The 19,993-nt window shown below is 33.7% G+C and overlaps 2 protein-coding genes across 2 annotated transcripts in view; both read left to right on the forward strand.

Moving 5' to 3' along the window:
* Window positions 1-13,175, forward strand: part of LOC143069191 (uncharacterized) — a 150,554-nt gene extending 137,379 nt beyond the window's left edge. The window contains exon 13 of the mRNA XM_076243701.1: window positions 12,970-13,175. The gene's annotated coding sequence lies outside the window, so the exon portion shown is untranslated. The remainder of the gene's footprint in view (window positions 1-12,969) is intronic.
* The window catches only part of LOC143066838 (uncharacterized), a 265,369-nt gene that overhangs the window by 233,691 nt on the left and 11,685 nt on the right, over window positions 1-19,993 (forward strand). The window contains exons 8-9 of the mRNA XM_076239650.1: window positions 18,224-18,443; window positions 19,538-19,848. Of these exons, the coding sequence (XP_076095765.1) occupies window positions 18,224-18,443; window positions 19,538-19,848 (531 nt within the window). The remainder of the gene's footprint in view (window positions 1-18,223; window positions 18,444-19,537; window positions 19,849-19,993) is intronic.

The raw sequence follows: 19,993 nt of genomic DNA on the forward strand, positions 1-19,993 counted from the left end.
ATGAGGGCATGACTGGGGTGTTAGATGTTGACCTTATACATGTAGGTGTGATAGATACAGTAGAACAATTATTGCAAAGATATGTTGTCTGTATGTATTATATAGTTGATTGTGTATTACTAGAATGTCATAAATGCCTGACTAGGGTGTTACAAGGGCATGCCATGGATGTTAGAAAGGACATTATACATGTACGTGTGATAGATACAGTAGAACAATTATTACAAAGAAATGTTGTCTGTATGTATTATAAAGTTGATTGTGTATGACTAGGATGTCACAAATGCCAGACTAGGGTGTTACAAGGGCATGACTAGGGTGTTAGATAAAGACATTATAAATGAAGGTGTGATAGATACAATAGAACAATTATTACAAAGATATGATGTGTTAGATGTAGGCCTTATATATGTAGGTGTGATAGATACAATAGAACAATTATTACAAAGATATGATGTCTGTATGTATTATAAAGTTGATTGTGTACGACTAGGATGTCACAAATGCCAGACTAGGATGTTACAAGGCCATGACTGGGGTGTTAGATTAAGACATTATAAATGAAGTTGTGATAGATACAATAGAACAATTATTACAAAGCTATGATGGCTGTATGTATTGTATAGTTGATTGTGTACGACTAGTATGTCCCAAATGCCTGACTAGGGTGCTATGAGGGCTTGACTGGGGTGTTAGATGAAGACCTTATACATGTAGGTGTGATAGATACAGTTGAACAATTATTACATTGATATGTTGTTTGTATGTATTATACAGTTGGTTGTGTATGACTAAAATGTCATAAATGCCTGACTAGGGTGTTACAAGGGCATGACATGGGTGTTAGATAAGACATTATATATAAAGGTGTGATAGATACAATAGAGCATTTATTATAACGATAAGATGTCTGTACGTATTATAAAGTTGATTGTGTATGACTAGGATGTCACAAATGCCAGGCTAGGGTGTTACAAGGGCATGACTGGGGTGCTAGATGAAGACATTATAAATTAATTTGTGATAGATACAATAGAACAATTATTACAAAGATATGATGTCTGTATGTATTATAAAGTTGATTGTGTATGGCTGGGATGTCAGAAATGCCAGACAAGGGGTTACAAGGGCATGAATGGGGTGTTAGATGAAGACATTATAAATGAAGGTGTGATAGATACAGAAGAACAATTATTACAAAGCTATGATGTCTGTATGTATTGTATAGTTGATTGTGTACGACTAGTATGTCCCAAATGCCTGACTAGGGTGATATGAGGGCTTGACTGGGGTGTTAGATGAAGACCTTATACATGTAGGTGTGATAGATACAGTAGAACAATTATTTCAAAGATATGTTGTCTGTATGTATTATATAGTTGATTGTGTATGACTAGAATGTCATAAATGCCAGACTAGGGTGTTACAAGGGCATGACATGGGTGTTAGATAGGACATTATATATAAAGGTGTGATAGATACAATAGAGCATTTATTATAAAGATATGAGGTCTGTATGTATTATATAGATGATTGTGTATGACTTGGATGTCACAAATGCCTGACTAGGGTGTTACAAGGGCATGACTGAGGTGTTAGAAGAAGACATTATTAATGAAGGTGTGATAGATACAATAGAACAATTATTACAAAGATATGATGTCTCTGTATGTATTATATAGTTGATGGTGTATGACTAGGATGTCACAAATGCCTGACTAGGGTGTTATGAGGGCATGACTGGGGTGTTAGATGTAGACCTTATATATGTAGGTGTGATAGATACAATAGAACAATTATTACAAAGACATGATGTCTGTATTTATTATATAGTTGATTGTGTATGACTAGGATGTCACAAATGCCAGACTAGGATGTTACAAGGGCATGACTGGGGTGTAAGATGAAGACATTATAAATTAATTTGTGATAGATACAATAGAACAATTATTACAAAGATATGATGTCTGTATGTATTATAAAGTTGATTGTGTATGGCTGGGATGTCAGAAATGCCAGACAAGGGGTTACAAGGGCATGAATGGGGTGTTAGATGAAGACATTATAAATGAAGGTGTGATAGATACAGAAGAACAATTATTACAAAGCTATGATGTCTGTATGTATTGTATAGTTGATTGTGTACGACTAGTATGTCCCAAATGCCTGACTAGGGTGCTATGAGGGCCTGACTGGGGTGTTAGATGAAGACCTTATACATGTAGGTGTGATAGATACAGTAGAACAATTATTTCAAAGATATGTTGTCTGTATGTATTATATAGTTGATTGTGTATGACTAGAATGTCATAAATGCCAGACTAGGGTGTTACAAGGGCATGACATGGGTGTTAGATAGGACATTATATATAAAGGTGTGATAGATACAATAGAGCATTTATTATAAAGATATGAGGTCTGTATGTATTATATAGATGATTGTGTATGACTTGGATGTCACAAATGCCTGACTAGGGTGTTACAAGGGCATGACTGAGGTGTTAGAAGAAGACATTATTAATGAAGGTGTGATAGATACAATAGAACAATTATTACAAAGATATGATGTCTCTGTATGTATTATATAGTTGATGATGTATGACTAGGATGTCATAAATGCCTGACTAGGGTGTTATGAGGGCATGACTAGGGTGTTATATGTAGACCTTATATATGTAGGTGTGATAGATACAATAGAACAATTATTACAAAGACATGATGTCTGTATTTATTATATAGTTGATTGTGTATGACTAGGATGTCACAAATGCCAGACTAGGATGTTACAAGGGCATGACTGGGGTGTTAGATGAAGACATTATAAATCAATGTGTGATAGATTCAATAGAACAATTATTACAAAAGATATGATGTCTGTATGTATTGCATAGTTGATTGTGTATGACTAGGATGTCCCAAATGCCTGACTAGGGTGCTATGAGGGCTTGACTGGGTGTTAGATGTAGACCTTATACATGTAGGTGTGATAGATACAGTAGAACAATTATTGCAAAGATATGTTGTCTGTATGTATTATATAGTTGATTGTGTATTACTAGAATGTCATAAATGCCTGACTAGGGTGTTACAAGGGCATGCCATGGATGTTAGAAAGGACATTATACATGTAGGTGTGATAGATACAGTAGAACAATTATTACAAAGAAATGTTGTCTGTATGTATTATAAAGTTGATTGTGTATGACTAGGATGTCACAAATGCCAGACTAGGGTGTTACAAGGGCATGACTAGGGTGTTAGATAAAGACATTATAAATGAAGGTGTGATAGATACAATAGAACAATTATTACAAAGATATGATGTGTTAGATGTAGGCCTTATATATGTAGGTGTGATAGATACAATAGAACAATTATTACAAAGATATGATGTCTGTATGTATTATAAAGTTGATTGTGTACGACTAGGATGTCACAAATGCCAGACTAGGATGTTACAAGGCCATGACTGGGGTGTTAGATGAAGACATTATAAATGAAGTTGTGATAGATACAATAGAACAATTATTACAAAGTTATGATGTCTGTATGTATTGTATAGTTGATTGTGTACGACTAGTATGTCCCAAATGCCTGACTAGGGTGCTATGAGGGCTTGACTAGGGTGTTAGATGAAGACCTTATACATGTAGGTGTGATAGATACAGTTGAACAATTATTACATTGATATGTTGTTTGTATGTATTATACAGTTGATTGTGTATGACTAAAATGTCATAAATGCCTGACTAGGGTGTTACAAGGGCATGACATGGGTGTTAGATAAGACATTATATATAAAGGTGTGATAGATACAATAGAGCATTTATTATAAAGATATGATGTCTGTACGTATTATAAAGTTGATTGTGTATGACTCGGATGTCACAAATGCCAGGCTAGGGTGTTACAAGGGCATGACTGGGGTGTTAGATGAAGACATTATAAATTAATTTGTGATAAATACAATAGAACAATTATTACAAAGATATGATGTCTGTATGTATTATAAAGTTGATTGTGTATGGCTGGGATGTCAGAAATGTCAGACAAGGGGTTACAAGGGCATGAATGGGGTGTTAGATGAAGACATTATAAATGAAGGTGTGATAGATACAGCAGAACAATTATTACAAAGATATGATGTATGTATGTATTATATAGTTGATTGTGTATGACTAACTAGGGTGCTATGAGGGCATGACTGGGGTGTTAGATGTAGACCTTATATATGTAGGTGTGATAGATACAATAGAACACTTATTACAAAGATATGATGTCTGTATGAATTATAAAGTTGATTGTGTATGACTAGGATGTCACAGATGCCAGACTAGGATGTTACAAGGGCATGACTGGGGTGTTAGATATAGGTGTGATAGATACAATAGAACAATTATTACAAAGATATGATGTCTGTATGTATTGTATAGTTTATTGTGTATGACTAGGATGTCCCAAATGCCTAACTAGGGTGCTATGAGGGCATGACTGGGGTGTTAGATGTAGACCTTATACATGTAGGTGTGATAGATACAGTAGAACAATTATTACAAAGACATGTTGTCTGTTTGTATTATAAAGTTGATGGTGTATGACTAGAATGTCATCAATGCCAGACAAGGGGGTTACAAGGGCATGAATGGGGTGTTAGATGAAGACATTATAAATGAAGGTGTGATAGATACAGAAGAACAATTATTACAAAGATATGTTATCTGTTTGTATTATATAGTTGATTGTGTATGACTAGAATGTTACAAATGCCTGACTAGGGTGTTACAAGGACATGACATGGGTGTTAGATATGACATTATATATAAAGGTGTGATAGATACAATAGAGCATTTATTATAAAGATATGATGTCTGTACGTATTATAAAGTTAATTGTGTATGACTAGGATGTCACAAATGCCAGACTAGGGTGTTACAAGGGCATGACTAGGATGTTAGATGAAGACATTATAAATGAAGGTGTGACAGATACAATAGAGCAATTATTACAAAGATATGATGTTTGTATGTATTATAAAGTTGATTGTGTACGACTAGGATGTCACAAATGCCAAACTAGGATGTTACAAGGGCATGACTGGGGTGTTAGATGAAGACATTATAAATGAAGGTGTGATAGATACAATAGAACAATTATTACAAAGATATGATGTCTGTACGTATGGTATAGTTAATTGTGTATGACTAGGATGTCCCAACTGCTTGACTAGGGTGCTATGAGGGCATGACTGGGATGTTAGATGTAGACCTTATACATGTAGGTGTGATAGATACAGTAGAACAATGATTACAAAGATATGATGTCTGCAGGAATTATAAAGTTGATTGTGTATGACTAGGATGTCACAAATGCCAGACTAGGGTGTTAATAGGGCATGACATGAGTGTTAGATAGGACATTATATATAAAGGTGTGATAGATACAATAGAGCATTTATTATAAAGATATGATGTCTGTACGTATTATAAAGTTGATTGTCTAGAGTAGGATGTCACAAATGCCAGACTAGGGTGTTACAAGGGCATCACTGGAGTGTTAGATGAAGACAGTAAAAATGAAAGTGTGATAGATACAATAGAACAATTATTACAAAGATATGATGTCTGTATGTATTGTATAGTTCATTGTGTATGACTAGGATGTCCCAAATGCCTAACTAGGGTGCTATGAGGGCATGACTGGGGTGTTAGATGTAGACCTTATACATGTAGGTGTGATAGATACAGTAGAACAATTATTACAAAGATATGATGTCTGTATGTATTATAAAGTTGATTGTGTATGGCTAAGATGTCACAAATGCCAGACAAGGGTGTCACAAGGGCATGACTGGGGTGTTAGATGAAGACATTATAAATAAAGGTGTGATAGATACAATAGAACAATTATTACAAAGATATGTTGTCTGTACGTATGGTATAGTTGATTGTGTATGACTAGGATGTCCCAACTGCCTGACTAGGGTGCTAGGAGGGCATGACTGGGGTGTTAGATGTAGACCTTATACATGTAGGTGTGATAGATACAGTAGAACAATTATTACAAAGATATGATGTCTGTATGTATTATATAGTTGATTGTGTATGGCTAGGATGTCACAAATGCCAGACAAGGGGGTTACAAGGGCATGAATGGGGTGTTAGATGAAGACATTATAAATGAAGGTGTGATAGATACAGAAGAACAATTATTACAAAGATATGTTATCTGTTTGTATTATATAGTTGATTGTGTATGACTAGAATGTTACAAATGCCTGACTAGGGTGTTACAAGGACATGACATGGGTGTTAGATATGACATTATATATAAAGGTGTGATAGATACAATAGAGCATTTATTATAAAGATATGATGTCTGTACGTATTATAAAGTTAATTGTGTATGACTAGGATGTCACAAATGCCAGACTAGGGTGTTACAAGGGCATGACTAGGATGTTAGATGAAGACATTATAAATGAAGGTGTGACAGATACAATAGAGCAATTATTACAAAGATATGATGTTTGTATGTATTATAAAGTTGATTTTGTACGACTAGGATGTCACAAATGCCAAACTAGGATCTTACAAGGGCATGACTGGGGTGTTAGATGAAGACATTATACATGAAGGTGTGATAGATACAATAGAACAATTATTACAAAGATATGATGTCTGTACGTATGGTATAGTTAATTGTGTATGACTAGGATGTCCCAACTGCTTGACTAGGGTGCTATGAGGGCATGACTGGGGCGTTAGATGTAGACCTTATACATGTAGGTGTGATAGATACAGTAGAACAATTATTACAAAGATATGATGTTTGCAGGAATTATAAAGTTGATTGTGTATGACTAGGATGTCACAAATGCCAGACTAGGGTGTTAATAGGGCATGACATGAGTGTTAGATAGGACATTATATATAAAGGTGTGATAGATACAATAGAGCATTTATTATAAAGATATGATGTCTGTACGTATTATAAAGTTGATTGTCTAGAGTAGGATGTCACAAATGCCAGACTAGGTTGTTACAAGGGCATCACTGGGGTGTTAGATGAAGACAGTAAAAATGAAGGTGTGATAGATACAATAGAACAATTATTACAAAGATATGATGTCTGTATGTATTGTATAGTTCATTGTGTATGACTAGGATGTCCCAAATGCCTAACTAGGGTGCTATGAGGGCATGACTGGGGTGTTAGATGTAGACCTTATACATGTAGGTGTGATAGATACAGTAGAACAATTATTACAAAGATATGATGTCTGTATGTATTATAAAGTTGATTGTGTATGGCTAAGATGTCACAAATGCCAGACAAGGGTGTTACAAGGGCATGACTGGGGTGTTAGATGAAGACATTATAAATGAAGGTGTGATAGATACAATAGAACAATTATTACAAAGATATGTTGTCTGTACGTATGGTATAGTTGATTGTGTATGACTAGGATGTCCCAACTGCCTGACTAGGGTGCTAGGAGGGCATGACTGGGGTGTTAGATGTAGACCTTATACATGTAGGTGTGATAGATACAGTAGAACAATTATTACAAAGATATGTTGTCTGCATGTATTATATAGTTGATTGTGTATGACTAGAATGTCATAAATGCCTGGCTAGGGTGTTACAAGGGCATTACGTGTGTGTTAGATAGGACATTATATATAAAGGTGTGATAGATACAATTGAGCATTTATTATAAAGATATGATGTCTGTACGTATTGTAGAGTTGATTGTGTATGACTAGGATGTCACAAATGCCAGACTAGGGTGTTACAAGGGCATGACATGGGTGTTAGATAGGACATTATATATAAACGGGTGATAGATACAATAGAACATTTATTACAAAGATATCATGTCTGTACGTATTATAAAGTTGATTGTGTATGACTAGGATGTCACAAATGCCAGATTAGGGTGTTACAAGGGCTTGACTAGGGTGTTAGATGAAGACATTAAAAATGAAGGTGTGATAGATACAATAGAACAATTATTACAAAGATATGATGTCTGTATGTATTGTATAGTTCATTGTGTATGACTAGGATGTCCCAAATGCCTAACTAAGGTGCTATGAGGGCATGACTGGGGTGTTAGATGTAGACCTTATAGATATAGGTGTGATAGATACAGTAGAACAATTATTACAAAGATATGATGTCTGCATGTATTATAAAGTTGATTGTGTATGGCTATGATGTCACAAATGCCAGACAAGGGTGTTACAAGGGCATGACTGGGGTGTTAGATGAAGACATTATAAATGAAGGTGTGATAGATACAAAAGAACAATTATTACAAAGATATGTTGTCTGGACGTATGGTATAGTTGATTGTGTATGACTAGGATGTCCCAACTGCCTGACTAGGGTGCTATGAGGGCATGACTGGGGTGTTAGATGTAGACCTTATACATGTAGGTGTGATAGATACAGTAGAACAATTATTACAAAAATATGTTGTCTGTATGTATTATATAGTTGATTGTGTATGACTAGAATGTCATAAATGCCTGACTAGGGTGTTACAAGGGCATGACATGGGTGTTAGATAGGACATTATATATAAAGGTGTGATAGATACAATAGAGCATTTATTATAAAGATATGATGTCTGTACGTATTATAAAGTTAATTGTGTATGACTAGGATGTCACAAATGCCAGACTAGGGTGTTACAAGGGCATGGCATGGGTGTTAGATAGGACATTATATATAAACGGGTGATAGATACAATAGAACATTTATTACAAAGATATCATGTCTGTACGTATTATATAGTTGATTGTGTATGACTAGAATGTCACAAATGCCAGACTAGGGTGTTACAAGGGCTTGACTGGGGTGTTAGATGAAGACATTACAAATGAAGGTGTGATAGATACAATAGAACAATTATTACAAAGATATGATGTCTGTACGTATGGTATAGTTGATTATGTATGACTAGGATGTCCCAACTGCCTGACTAGGGTGCAATGAGGGCATGACTGGGGTGTTAGATGTTGACCTTATACATGTAGGTGTGATAGATACAGTAGAACAATTATTACAAAGATATGTTGTCTGTATGTATTATATAGTTGATTGTGTATGACTAGGATGTCCCAACTGCCTGACTAGGGTGCTATGAGGGCATGACTGGGGTGTTAAATGCAGACCTTATACATGTAGGTGTGATAGATACAGTAGAACAATTATTACAAAGATATGTTGTCTGTATGTATTATATAGTTGATTGTGTATGACTAGAATGTCATAAATACCTGACTAGGGTGTTACAAGGGCACGACATGGGTGTTAGATAGGACATTATATATAAAGGTGTGATAGATACAATAGAGCATTTATTATAAAGATATGATGTCTGTACGTATTATAAAGTTGATTGTGCATGACTAGGATGTCACAAATGCCAGACTAGGGTGTTACAAGGGCGTATTTTTAGATTATTCTATTTTTAGAACAACCAATACATTTATAAATTCCGTATAAGTCATCATTTCACCAAAGTAGGCACGGGGTTTAAGTATGCATTTTGCTGCATACATAAACTTTAACGATATATTTTTCCATGAAAAAAACTTATTTGTTCATTAAATTATGGTATTATCCTTAAAGGCTTTTACATTATCTTTCAGATGCACCAAAAATTAGCTCAAATGCGTTAATTTTTGTAAAATGCTGACACTTTGAAATTTGAAGATGTATATATGATGACCTATGCGCTTGCTTCAAACATATAACTTAAGAGTGCACAGTCTTTAATCATATATAATATATCTCAATTAAACTGATATATATGGGCGTTTTTCAATAAAAACGTACTTTCTTGTCCAAGCCACTTTAAAAAAATGTGTTTGATCTTTGCAAGTAATTTTTTGTGCAGTCAGTACATTGAATTAGATATAACATTTTTAAGCAAAGAAACAGTTTATTTTTTAGAGAGATTGATAAAACATTGATTCCTGAATGGTCCAAAACAACCAAAATGGCATGTCCCTAGACCGCCTGTTCAACATTCATACTCTCAAATATCGTAAAAAAATGAAGAAATAAATATTAATTTTACTTAATATAAGTTCTTTAATAATTCAAAAGTATGTTTAGAGCCAACATATTTTAATAAACAGCTTTTATTTTAGAAGGTGTGTCCCTAACACAATGTCCACTACGAAACGAAGTCATTAAAACTTGCTTATAAACAGTTTTATAAAATCAATGTAATTTTTTGTTCGAAGAGATATAAACATTAGGGTCTTACAAAAGAAGTGATGCTTTTATAACGGCAATTAAACTGTTGGTAAGAAAAATTGAGCACATCAAATGGACCAGAGTGATACCGTATTTTTGTAAATGTCCACTACGAAACGGGCCAAATCTCATTCAGGAACTGGTTTTAAAATTATGAAAAAAATATCAGTGTACAGCTTAATAATGCTTTGATGAATACAGTCAGTCTTGTTACTATTGCAATATTGGGGTTGTGAGAAAAAAATAAAACATGTGAATACGTCCCCTACGAAACGGTCCCCTACGAAACAAGTTTGGGAGAAAAACGTTTCGTAGTGGACACTACCACTACCATGCAGTCTTTTTTTACTCTTTTTTCAATTATATTCGTGCAAAGCAAATAACAAAGGTTAGTTTCATGTAATTTTTATTATGTTTTTATTAACATAGAATAGGGTTGATGTCAACTACGAAACTTTTTGTCCACTACGAAACGGTTTTGTCAACTACGAAACGCATCAAAATGTCCACTACATAACATGAGTTGTACCTTCATATGTGAAGTACTGTCTAATCTTTATCAATAAAAAATGGTTCTCCAATTCAGAAAAAAATGAGATTTTTTCTAGTATATAACGTAAACAAACTGGAATGTCTATAGGAAAAATTTAAAATTGCAAAAATATGTGTTTAGAAGCAGTTTCGTAGGGGACAAAAGTCCCCTACGAAACAGTACACAAGTTATGAAAATAATATCATTTTAAAGAGTATTTAAGATTGCACTTTTTGTTTACAAACAGGTCTATAATAGAGGTATTCAAAATAACTCTTGAAAATAAATTTTAGACTAGTTGACTTTCCATTTTTTTTAGGTCTGAAAGGAACGCTTTTATTGAAAAACGCCCATATATTGCTTTTTATTTATGAAATAGATAAAGTGTAAAATACCTTTATTTTTGGTTAAATTATATAAAACCAACTTTCTTAGTTAAAAAGATATATTTAATAAACCGATATATACGACTCGTTAAATGTCTTTTTTTCTAGCAATGAATCTCAAGGTGTCATTTCCATCGTAGAGGCCTTGGATAACTTTAACATGTGCTTTTCAATAGAGTTCTTATATATATATTTAACTACTAGTATGCTGTATTCATTGTTGTAATGCACTGAAATATGGGCCTTTCCCAATTATTGTTATTGTGTTTGTGCCAATAAAATATTTGTATATTTGTATTTGTATATAAATAGGTGCTTTATTAAGCGTAAAACACGATAAACCACCATAAAAGCCTAGAAAAACCAACATAAAGGCAACTACCCATAAGAGTAAAAATCTTCCCCCAGCACCACCCAGGCATTTGTGTATATTACAGGTATAGCCCAAACAAATGCTTATAGTGTCTTTTACATGCCTGAATCTTTATTTATAATACAAAAATATGTGGACGTAGGCCAACAATTTTTTAATCGACCCTACCCTCAATTTGGATAGCCAGACGCCAATATTGACCATACCAACCCCGGATCTTTTCTCCCTAGTGACCAAACTGACCATATTATTGGTCTATACAAGGTGTCATTTTCATCATAAAGGCCTTGGCTAACATTAACATGTGTTTTCCAACACAAATAGGTGCTTCATTAAGCGGAAAACACGATAAATCATCATAAAAGCCTAGAAAACCAACATAAAGGCAACTACCCATAAGAGTGAACATCTTCCCCCAGCACCGCCCAGGCATACCATTGGTTATTTCGTGGCAGCCAGTTTTTATTATTGTCAGTGGAGGATGCCGGAGTGCCCAGAGAAAACCACCGACCTTTGATAGGAAAACTGACAATCCTAATCAATTAAGTAGGAAAGGTCCAGTGCCAAGTATTTCACGTATGATCAGGACGAAAGAGTACAATAGGTATATATCTGCATTGAAGGTCGGGAAAATTTTAGCATTATAACTGGGTACCTACCCCGGGTATCTACGGACACCCAAAAAGTTGTTTCAGAGGTTATTCAAAATGCACAGATTTGTATGGTAATCTCAAAACATTAGGCATAAGATTTCACGTATCCTAGCTTTCTGAATTCAATCATCACACACAGTCAAATTGACCAACCGCTCTAGCAATGGTTTGACTGCCGGTAAAAAACGGAAATTGTCACATTTCTATACCTCAGTCACCATTGCAGTTTAAATTTGTTTACGAACAACATATACAAAAAGCGAATCTATAGCATGTAGCCATATGCGATCATGTCTTTTCAAAGGACACGGTAGATAAAAAGGCAGCAAAAATCATTGATGTATAGGGTATATAACTGGTAATCACAACATCAGATCACAACAAAGGTAGGCAGAGATCAGACATTGATGTATAGGGTATATAACTGGTAAATCACAATATCAGATCACACAAAGGTATTGAAACATGTTAAAACAAATTGTAATTTAAATAAAAGGTGGAAACTAAATATTGGAATTTCACCAAGGTACAGTGTTTCGATATATTTTTTTCTTCTTCATTGATTATATTTATTAATCAATTCATTAGTACCCTTTTAGCTCTACGTTACTTGTGACGTCATTCCTGGCTTTGTTGTGAGTATATCAGCACTGTTTCAATTCTTTATCTTCCCATACAAATTATTTTGGTAAGAAAAAATTAAAAAGGATAAAAACGTGTTTGAAAACGTACTATTTGTTTTATTTCCAGAGGAGCAGATCAGTGGCAAACATTTCACCAGGAATTGTAATAAGAAGGAACATCAAGACTTCTATCAGCCTATTTTCAGGCTTTTCAGAAGGAGAGGCAAAAGACTTGGCTGAAGATTTCAGCAACATTGTTGAAAAAAGCGATGTCTTTACTAGGCTTAGTAAAATTTCCTCATCAAAAAGAGAAGCTAATGAAGTTCGGTAAGCTATTAAATTTTACAAGCCCCTCCTCTTTGGTAATAATTCTAGATAAAAAAAGTTGTAAACTGCATAAAGTATGCAATGAAAATAGTTAAAAGCTGCCAAGAAAATAAAGGTTGTGTATTTTTGAGTATGATGAAGGAATAACCATTTGCTTTTCAGAGGTCAAGGTTATTTTGGAAATTTTTATGATATATTTGTTTGGCAATAACTTGAATCAAATAACTGTGGAAAGATAGGATGAACATTCATAACTAATCCGACAAATTTCAGATTAAATCAGGATATGGTAATGAAAAAACATGATAAAGTGAAAAATAATCATATTTAACTTAACCACAACCAAAATATATGCTCTACAATTATTATATAACAGAAATTTAAATCAAATAAAAACAACATAATTATGTGAAAAAAGGAAATTTTAGGCAACAAGAAATGCGTCAAGATTGACTTATAATTTCCCTTACATCTTTATTCTACTTAGTCGTTAGTTTTCTATTTGTTGTTGATTACTTGTTGCATTTGAATTGCAATATGCAATACTGTACTCAAATATGCATGTATACTATTACAAAAGGAGTGATTACTTTAATTCAAAATCTATGACCCAAATATTTTTACAGTTCAGATTCACACCCCCTACTTGCTATTTGAGGTATAAAACATGAAGAAACAAATTTGGAAAGGGTATAAAAATATAGCAAGTAACACACTGTTCACACTACATGCACTATAGGTACTATATTCGTAGACAATGAAAATCAATGGACGATAAATGTGTCCCCTGACCAATATTGACTGAGGTTACCTCTGGTCACCTTACACCGCTCTTCATATGTTGATTTAGGTTACCTCTGCTCACCTTGGACACATATTGACCATGTTTACCTCTGGTCCAGTTACAATGATGCTCTGATCACATAACACACTCATTTAATCTGGTTACCTCTGGTCACCTTGTACATATATTCACTATGTTGACCTCTGGTCACCTTATATTAATGCTCACATAACACAATCATTCACTTTGGTTACTTCTGGTCACCAAACACATATATTGACGATGGTTACCGCTGGTCGCCCTAAACCGCTATTCATATATTAACTTCGGTTAATGTTTGTAGATAATAATGGTCAGTACTTGTGGTACAGTTAATGTGTACGTCAAGAAGACAAAGCATTTTCAAAGTTTTAATGGTTGCATACATTAGTACTCACGAGGGTTGGATGTTTGTAGATCATATTGGTCAACACTTGAGGGACCAATGTAACTTACATACGCCCAATTCTGATGTACTCTGATGGATGTAACATAGGAGGGTGTAATACGCATAATACCATAGGTACTCTGATGGATGTAACGTAGGAGGGTGTAATACATATAATACCATAGGTACTCTGATGGATGTAACATAGGAGAGTGTAATACGCATAATACCATAGGTACTCTGATGGATGTAACATATGAGAGTGTAATACGCATAATACCATATGTACTCTGATGGATGTACAACATAGGAGAGTGTAATACGCATAATACCATAGGTACTCTGATGGATGTAACATAGGAGAGTGTAGTACACATAATACCATAGGTACTCTGATGGATGTAACATAGGAGAGTGTAATATACATAATACCATAGGTACTCTGATGGATGTAACATAGGAGGGTATACTACACATAATACCAAAGGTACTTTGATGGATGTAACATAGGAGGGTGTAATACACATAATACCATATGTACTCTGATGGATGTAACATAGGAGGGTGTAATACACATTATACCATAGGTACTCTGATGGATGTAACATAGGAGGGAATCTCAAAAGATTGACACAATGGAGAAGCCAGTTAAAAGTTACATGTATGACAAAGGTTGTGCTATCAGTGGTGTTGTTTCATTTATCAGCGCTAATCCGTATATGGCGTATCCAGAAATTTTCATAAGTGGGGCCCACTGACTGACCTAAGAGGGGGCCCGCTCCAGTCACGCTTCAGTGATTCCCTATATAAGCAACCAATTTTTTTCCCAAAAGCGGGGGGGGGGGGGGGGTCCGGGCCCCCTGCCCCCCCCTAAATCCGCCTCTGAAATTGAATAATTTGTGTCCGATTTCGAAAACCCGAATATAAAGAAACGAAATGTTGAGTTATATCCAGGAAGAATAGTTTAAAAGGAAGGATGACAAGTTATAGAAATTAAGGTTGAGACAGAACAACAAAAATGACCATAATATTTATATATTTGAATAAAAAAAAATAATCAGTGTCGAAATTTTAGTGAGGCAATTTCCTCACTTGCCTCAAGGGTAGCTACGGCCTTGCAGTAATATAGTGCATTTGTTCTTTGTCACAAATTACTCCATATAGTGAATATAGTTTATTCATATTTTATTATGGGGCCGCATCGACTTGGGGCCGGATCGACTTGGGCCGGATCGACTTATAATAACAATCTGTGAACTTTATATCGTGTGAGACAATAGTTTAGACAAAGGAACGTTTAGTGATATATTTGATTCTTTTTCCGAACACCACCACCAATCTTTTCATTTGGTAACCTTATACCTGTTTACGACAGGGTGCTCCGAAGTCAACGGAGGAATTTACCAGCACAACAACAACAACAATAATGGCTGTTGACAATTATCACTCACTTATTTAAAGTTTATTTTAGATTTTAGCAAGTGTATATATATTCACGGAGTGTGTACATACTTAAAGACTTTTATCCATATTACCCTCAAAAGAGGGGTGTTCCTAACAGAGGAAGCTCATACGAAGAAAAGAAGGTAAATCAATAGAAAGTAGAATTGCGTATTTTTGGATTATTCTATTTTTAGAAAAACCAATACACAGAAAAGCACTATTTATAAATGTTGTTTCTTGGTACCTAAATAATAGGAAATTGGATCGGGAAAGAAACGTGAAATTATCGCAATTGGTGAAGAAATTGATCACTACTTCGAAGTTTTATAAATATCTACACAGCAGTGAACATTTTAAATTTACTAGTTAATAAATTTTATTAAAACTGAAGAATATCCTCATCTCATGGGCTTTTCGTGCTATTAATTTTTTGTGACATCACAATTTTAATTGAGAAAGCAAGCATAGTACATATTCATGCATATATAAAGTACGAAAACATTGATCTGATCATATGTGGGGAAGAATATTTAAAACTCTTTAAAACTACCTGTCAATTAACAACATTCAATCGTAAAAAAGAAACCCAGAATATATGCAGGCTTTAGAAAAAAGAAGACTATAGATGTAAGGGGACGGGTTTAAATAACATGTACATTATGTAGAAATGAGACAATTCTATACAGGAGACCAGATGACCCAGAAGTAATAACTATAGGTCACCCCGTAAGCCTTTAACAATGAGCAAAGCCCATACCGCTTAGTCAGTTATAAAATATAAATGTACATGCAAATAATTATTATTATAATATAGCCGTCTAGGGTTTTAAAACGCGTATCACATGTTTAGAATCAGATTGTTCAATTAAGAAACTATGCTTCTTTTAATAATTTAATTGAGTTGTAAAAGTGTCGACTGAAGCACAACTTGTACGAAGCGGTTCGTTCGAAAAATATGCACACGATCAACAATATAAAATCCCCCTTCCCTTTTACCACCAAAAAAAAATACAAAAAGAGGCATTCATTTCTTATAATTATATTTCTATGCTAATAAAACAACACAAAAAGTTTGATCAAGTTTTTCTTTTATATACACACAGTGCACTTTTTTTTGCAGCACGTGTCAACTCCAACTTAACATATAATTTTGATATTCCTTATGTATTTTTAATTTCAGACAAACTACTCGTAATTTCTTGAAAGTTTTTGATTACGTTTAATTTTTTTCTACAAATATAACTTCCTTGCCAACAGAACTGCTGTTTTGTTTGTTTATTAACAAAGACTTCCGAAAAGAAATGTTATTCTTATCCTTAATATATACGCTGACTTTAACGACCTTATACTTGTTTAAATACAAAATCAAGAGATGTTCCGGTGACTGCGACTTAAGTAGTAATTTAACAATATTTTTTTTAAAAAATTGTATAAGAAGGCACAAAATTTAAAGTAGGCACGTATACATTTTGGAGGCCGAGTTTACACATTTCCCGATTTTTTATTGAGTTTAAAGTAACATATTTATCTTAAATTGTTATAAAAAACATATTGTACGTCCAAACAATATTAATATAACATCAAGATTTTCGATAATAACCGATTTCTTAAATTCTTTGAAAATGCTGAATCATGCTTACTTTAGTAGCTGTTTTAACGCATCGGGACTTTGGTAGCAATTAGTTAGTATATATATATATATATATATATATATATATATATATATATATATATATCCGCTTATACATATATTGATGTTAAGATGAATTATATATATATCTTACCGCTTATACATTTCTAGAAATATGATCGGTTTAAAGCGTCCACGTGGAGACCATGTTAATTCAATATTAGGTTAGTAGGGAGGCGGGGCTTATTTCAATACACGCTTAGTAGTGGAATTACGACTTTAACACTATTTAATTAATTTCAATGTTTTGAAAGTTCTGTTTAATATTGTTAAATCAAGGTTGTTGATATAAAATTGTTATTGTTGACATTTGCTTTTTGTGCAGACCAATTGAAGTGTCCACATTGTATGTTAGAGTAGATGTTTGTGAAAGTTTGATGATCTTTTTCGAAGAGTTAACTTCTTGGAAACCTCAAGCTAACTTTAATAAAACTCGTACTTAAACTATTTATTGGGATTCTTACTCTGTTGACACATTTTAACACGTTTATGCAATAAACTTTCTTTACTCAACAATCGTAATAAGGTAACTGCATCGACCTTCAGATCTTTTCTTTTAGCATGAAATAATAAAATTTGGTCTATGTCAAGCAACTTCATTCTGCCTTATTCAATTAAAAAGTGTAATCGGCTGCCATAACAATATCTATTTAGATACTAAACTTTAATTAAACAAGCAGTATATACTTGATATTTTTTCATATTTATAGGAACATACCGCTAACCTGCTTGAAAAGATAACAAATTTCAAAAGACGTGCAAATCAGCAGCTAATTGACATTTACATGGACATTTGTGCGTTTGCAAAAGGCGAATATGTATTCCCAGATTTGCAAGAGGAAATTATCATAGAATTCGGAGATTTACAGAGTGTAATCCAAGAAAAAATCGCCGACGTATTGGATGATTCCTGTCCAATTGTTATAACAGGTTTTTCTTTAATTAGTTTATTTAAAATCATTTTCACTTTTGGAACTTTTTAAACGTTTATTTTCAAGTTTGTATATTGTTTTAATTTCATCAAAGTCAAGTTTTTCTTCAATCATGTTTGATACCAATCCTTAAATAAACGATTTTGACATAGACATTTAAAATCATTAAGTTGAAGAGTACTCGACAAAGCTATGAAAAAACACGTCGAAACGATAAAAACAAGCATTAAAAAAAAAGACGGATAAACAAGACCCCCTTTAACCAAATCAAGGTAATCTTTTACTCATGACAGTTCATTTAACTGATTGTGTAAAGTATTTTTAAAAGTACATATATAATAGAAAACAACAAAGATTGATGGTTTTGTCCTCCTGAGTTCTTAAAAAATACTATTCTAATATAGTTTAGATGTAGGAACACGTGTTATATATGTTGTAAACAATAATTTCTCGATCAAACCTGTTTCAATTTTCAAAAAACTTCATTCATGGATAGTTTACATTGGTTAACTTTTTAAAACTGATTTATTTTTATTTCTCAAACATTTTAATGAATTTATGAAGACGAAACGCACGTCTTGCGTATCAAAATATAATCTGGTATCGTTGGTGTCTATTTACACCACTGGGTCGATGCCACTGCTGGTGGACGTTTCTTTCCCGAGAGTATCACCAGCCCATTAGTCAGCACTTCGGTGTTGACAAGAATATCAATATATATATATGGTCATTTTTTATAGATTTCCTGTTTACGAAATTATGTTTTTTTTTACATACTAAGGATTTTCTTATCCCAGGCATATATTACCTTAGTCGTATTTGGCATAACTTTGGCGTATCTGTATTGCCTGTTAAAGTGTTTCTATATCATTTTCTTTACAAAGCATACAAATGGGTATCTGGTCTTATCGGGTCATTACCACAGCGAATAAGGTTCAAACGTTTAATGTTGACGTAATCTTCAGCATGATCAGAAGTTTACACAATATACACCAAATTGCAAAAATTGTTATAATACACTACGGACATACATAGGGTATTTTTTAATTAAAAAAAATATATGCTATTGAACCATTTGTTTTCATTAAACAGGTGAAACAAGTGGCGGAAAGAGTACTTTCATCAATCTTCTTCTTGGCGTGGATCTTTTACCTCATTCGGCACTGGCTTGTACATCAACCATATGTAGAATCCATAATTCGAAAGAGAAGAAAATAGAGGTAACTGGAAAATCAAAGAGGCCACATCCACTTCCTTTGGAGAAAGATTTAGATTCAGAATCAGTTAGAACATTGTTGAAAAGATATGTAACTATTCAAGAGCCTACTAAGAGTCAAACTGATATGGTTGAAGAGGAAGAAAATGAATTCGTGGATATCTATTGGCCAATCCCTTTTCTACAGGTTAGCGCATACAAAATATGTTAATGTAGCATGTTATGATCTGCAAAGAACAAACCTTGAATTTCCAAATTTGAAGTTTGGTATGTATTCAAGAACACTGAAATAATTGTATATTTTTTCATACACTAACCAAAATGAAAGAAAA

Source organism: Mytilus galloprovincialis, chromosome 3, assembly GCF_965363235.1.
Source record: "Mytilus galloprovincialis chromosome 3, xbMytGall1.hap1.1, whole genome shotgun sequence".
Classification (NCBI taxonomy): Eukaryota; Metazoa; Mollusca; class Bivalvia; order Mytilida; family Mytilidae; genus Mytilus; species Mytilus galloprovincialis.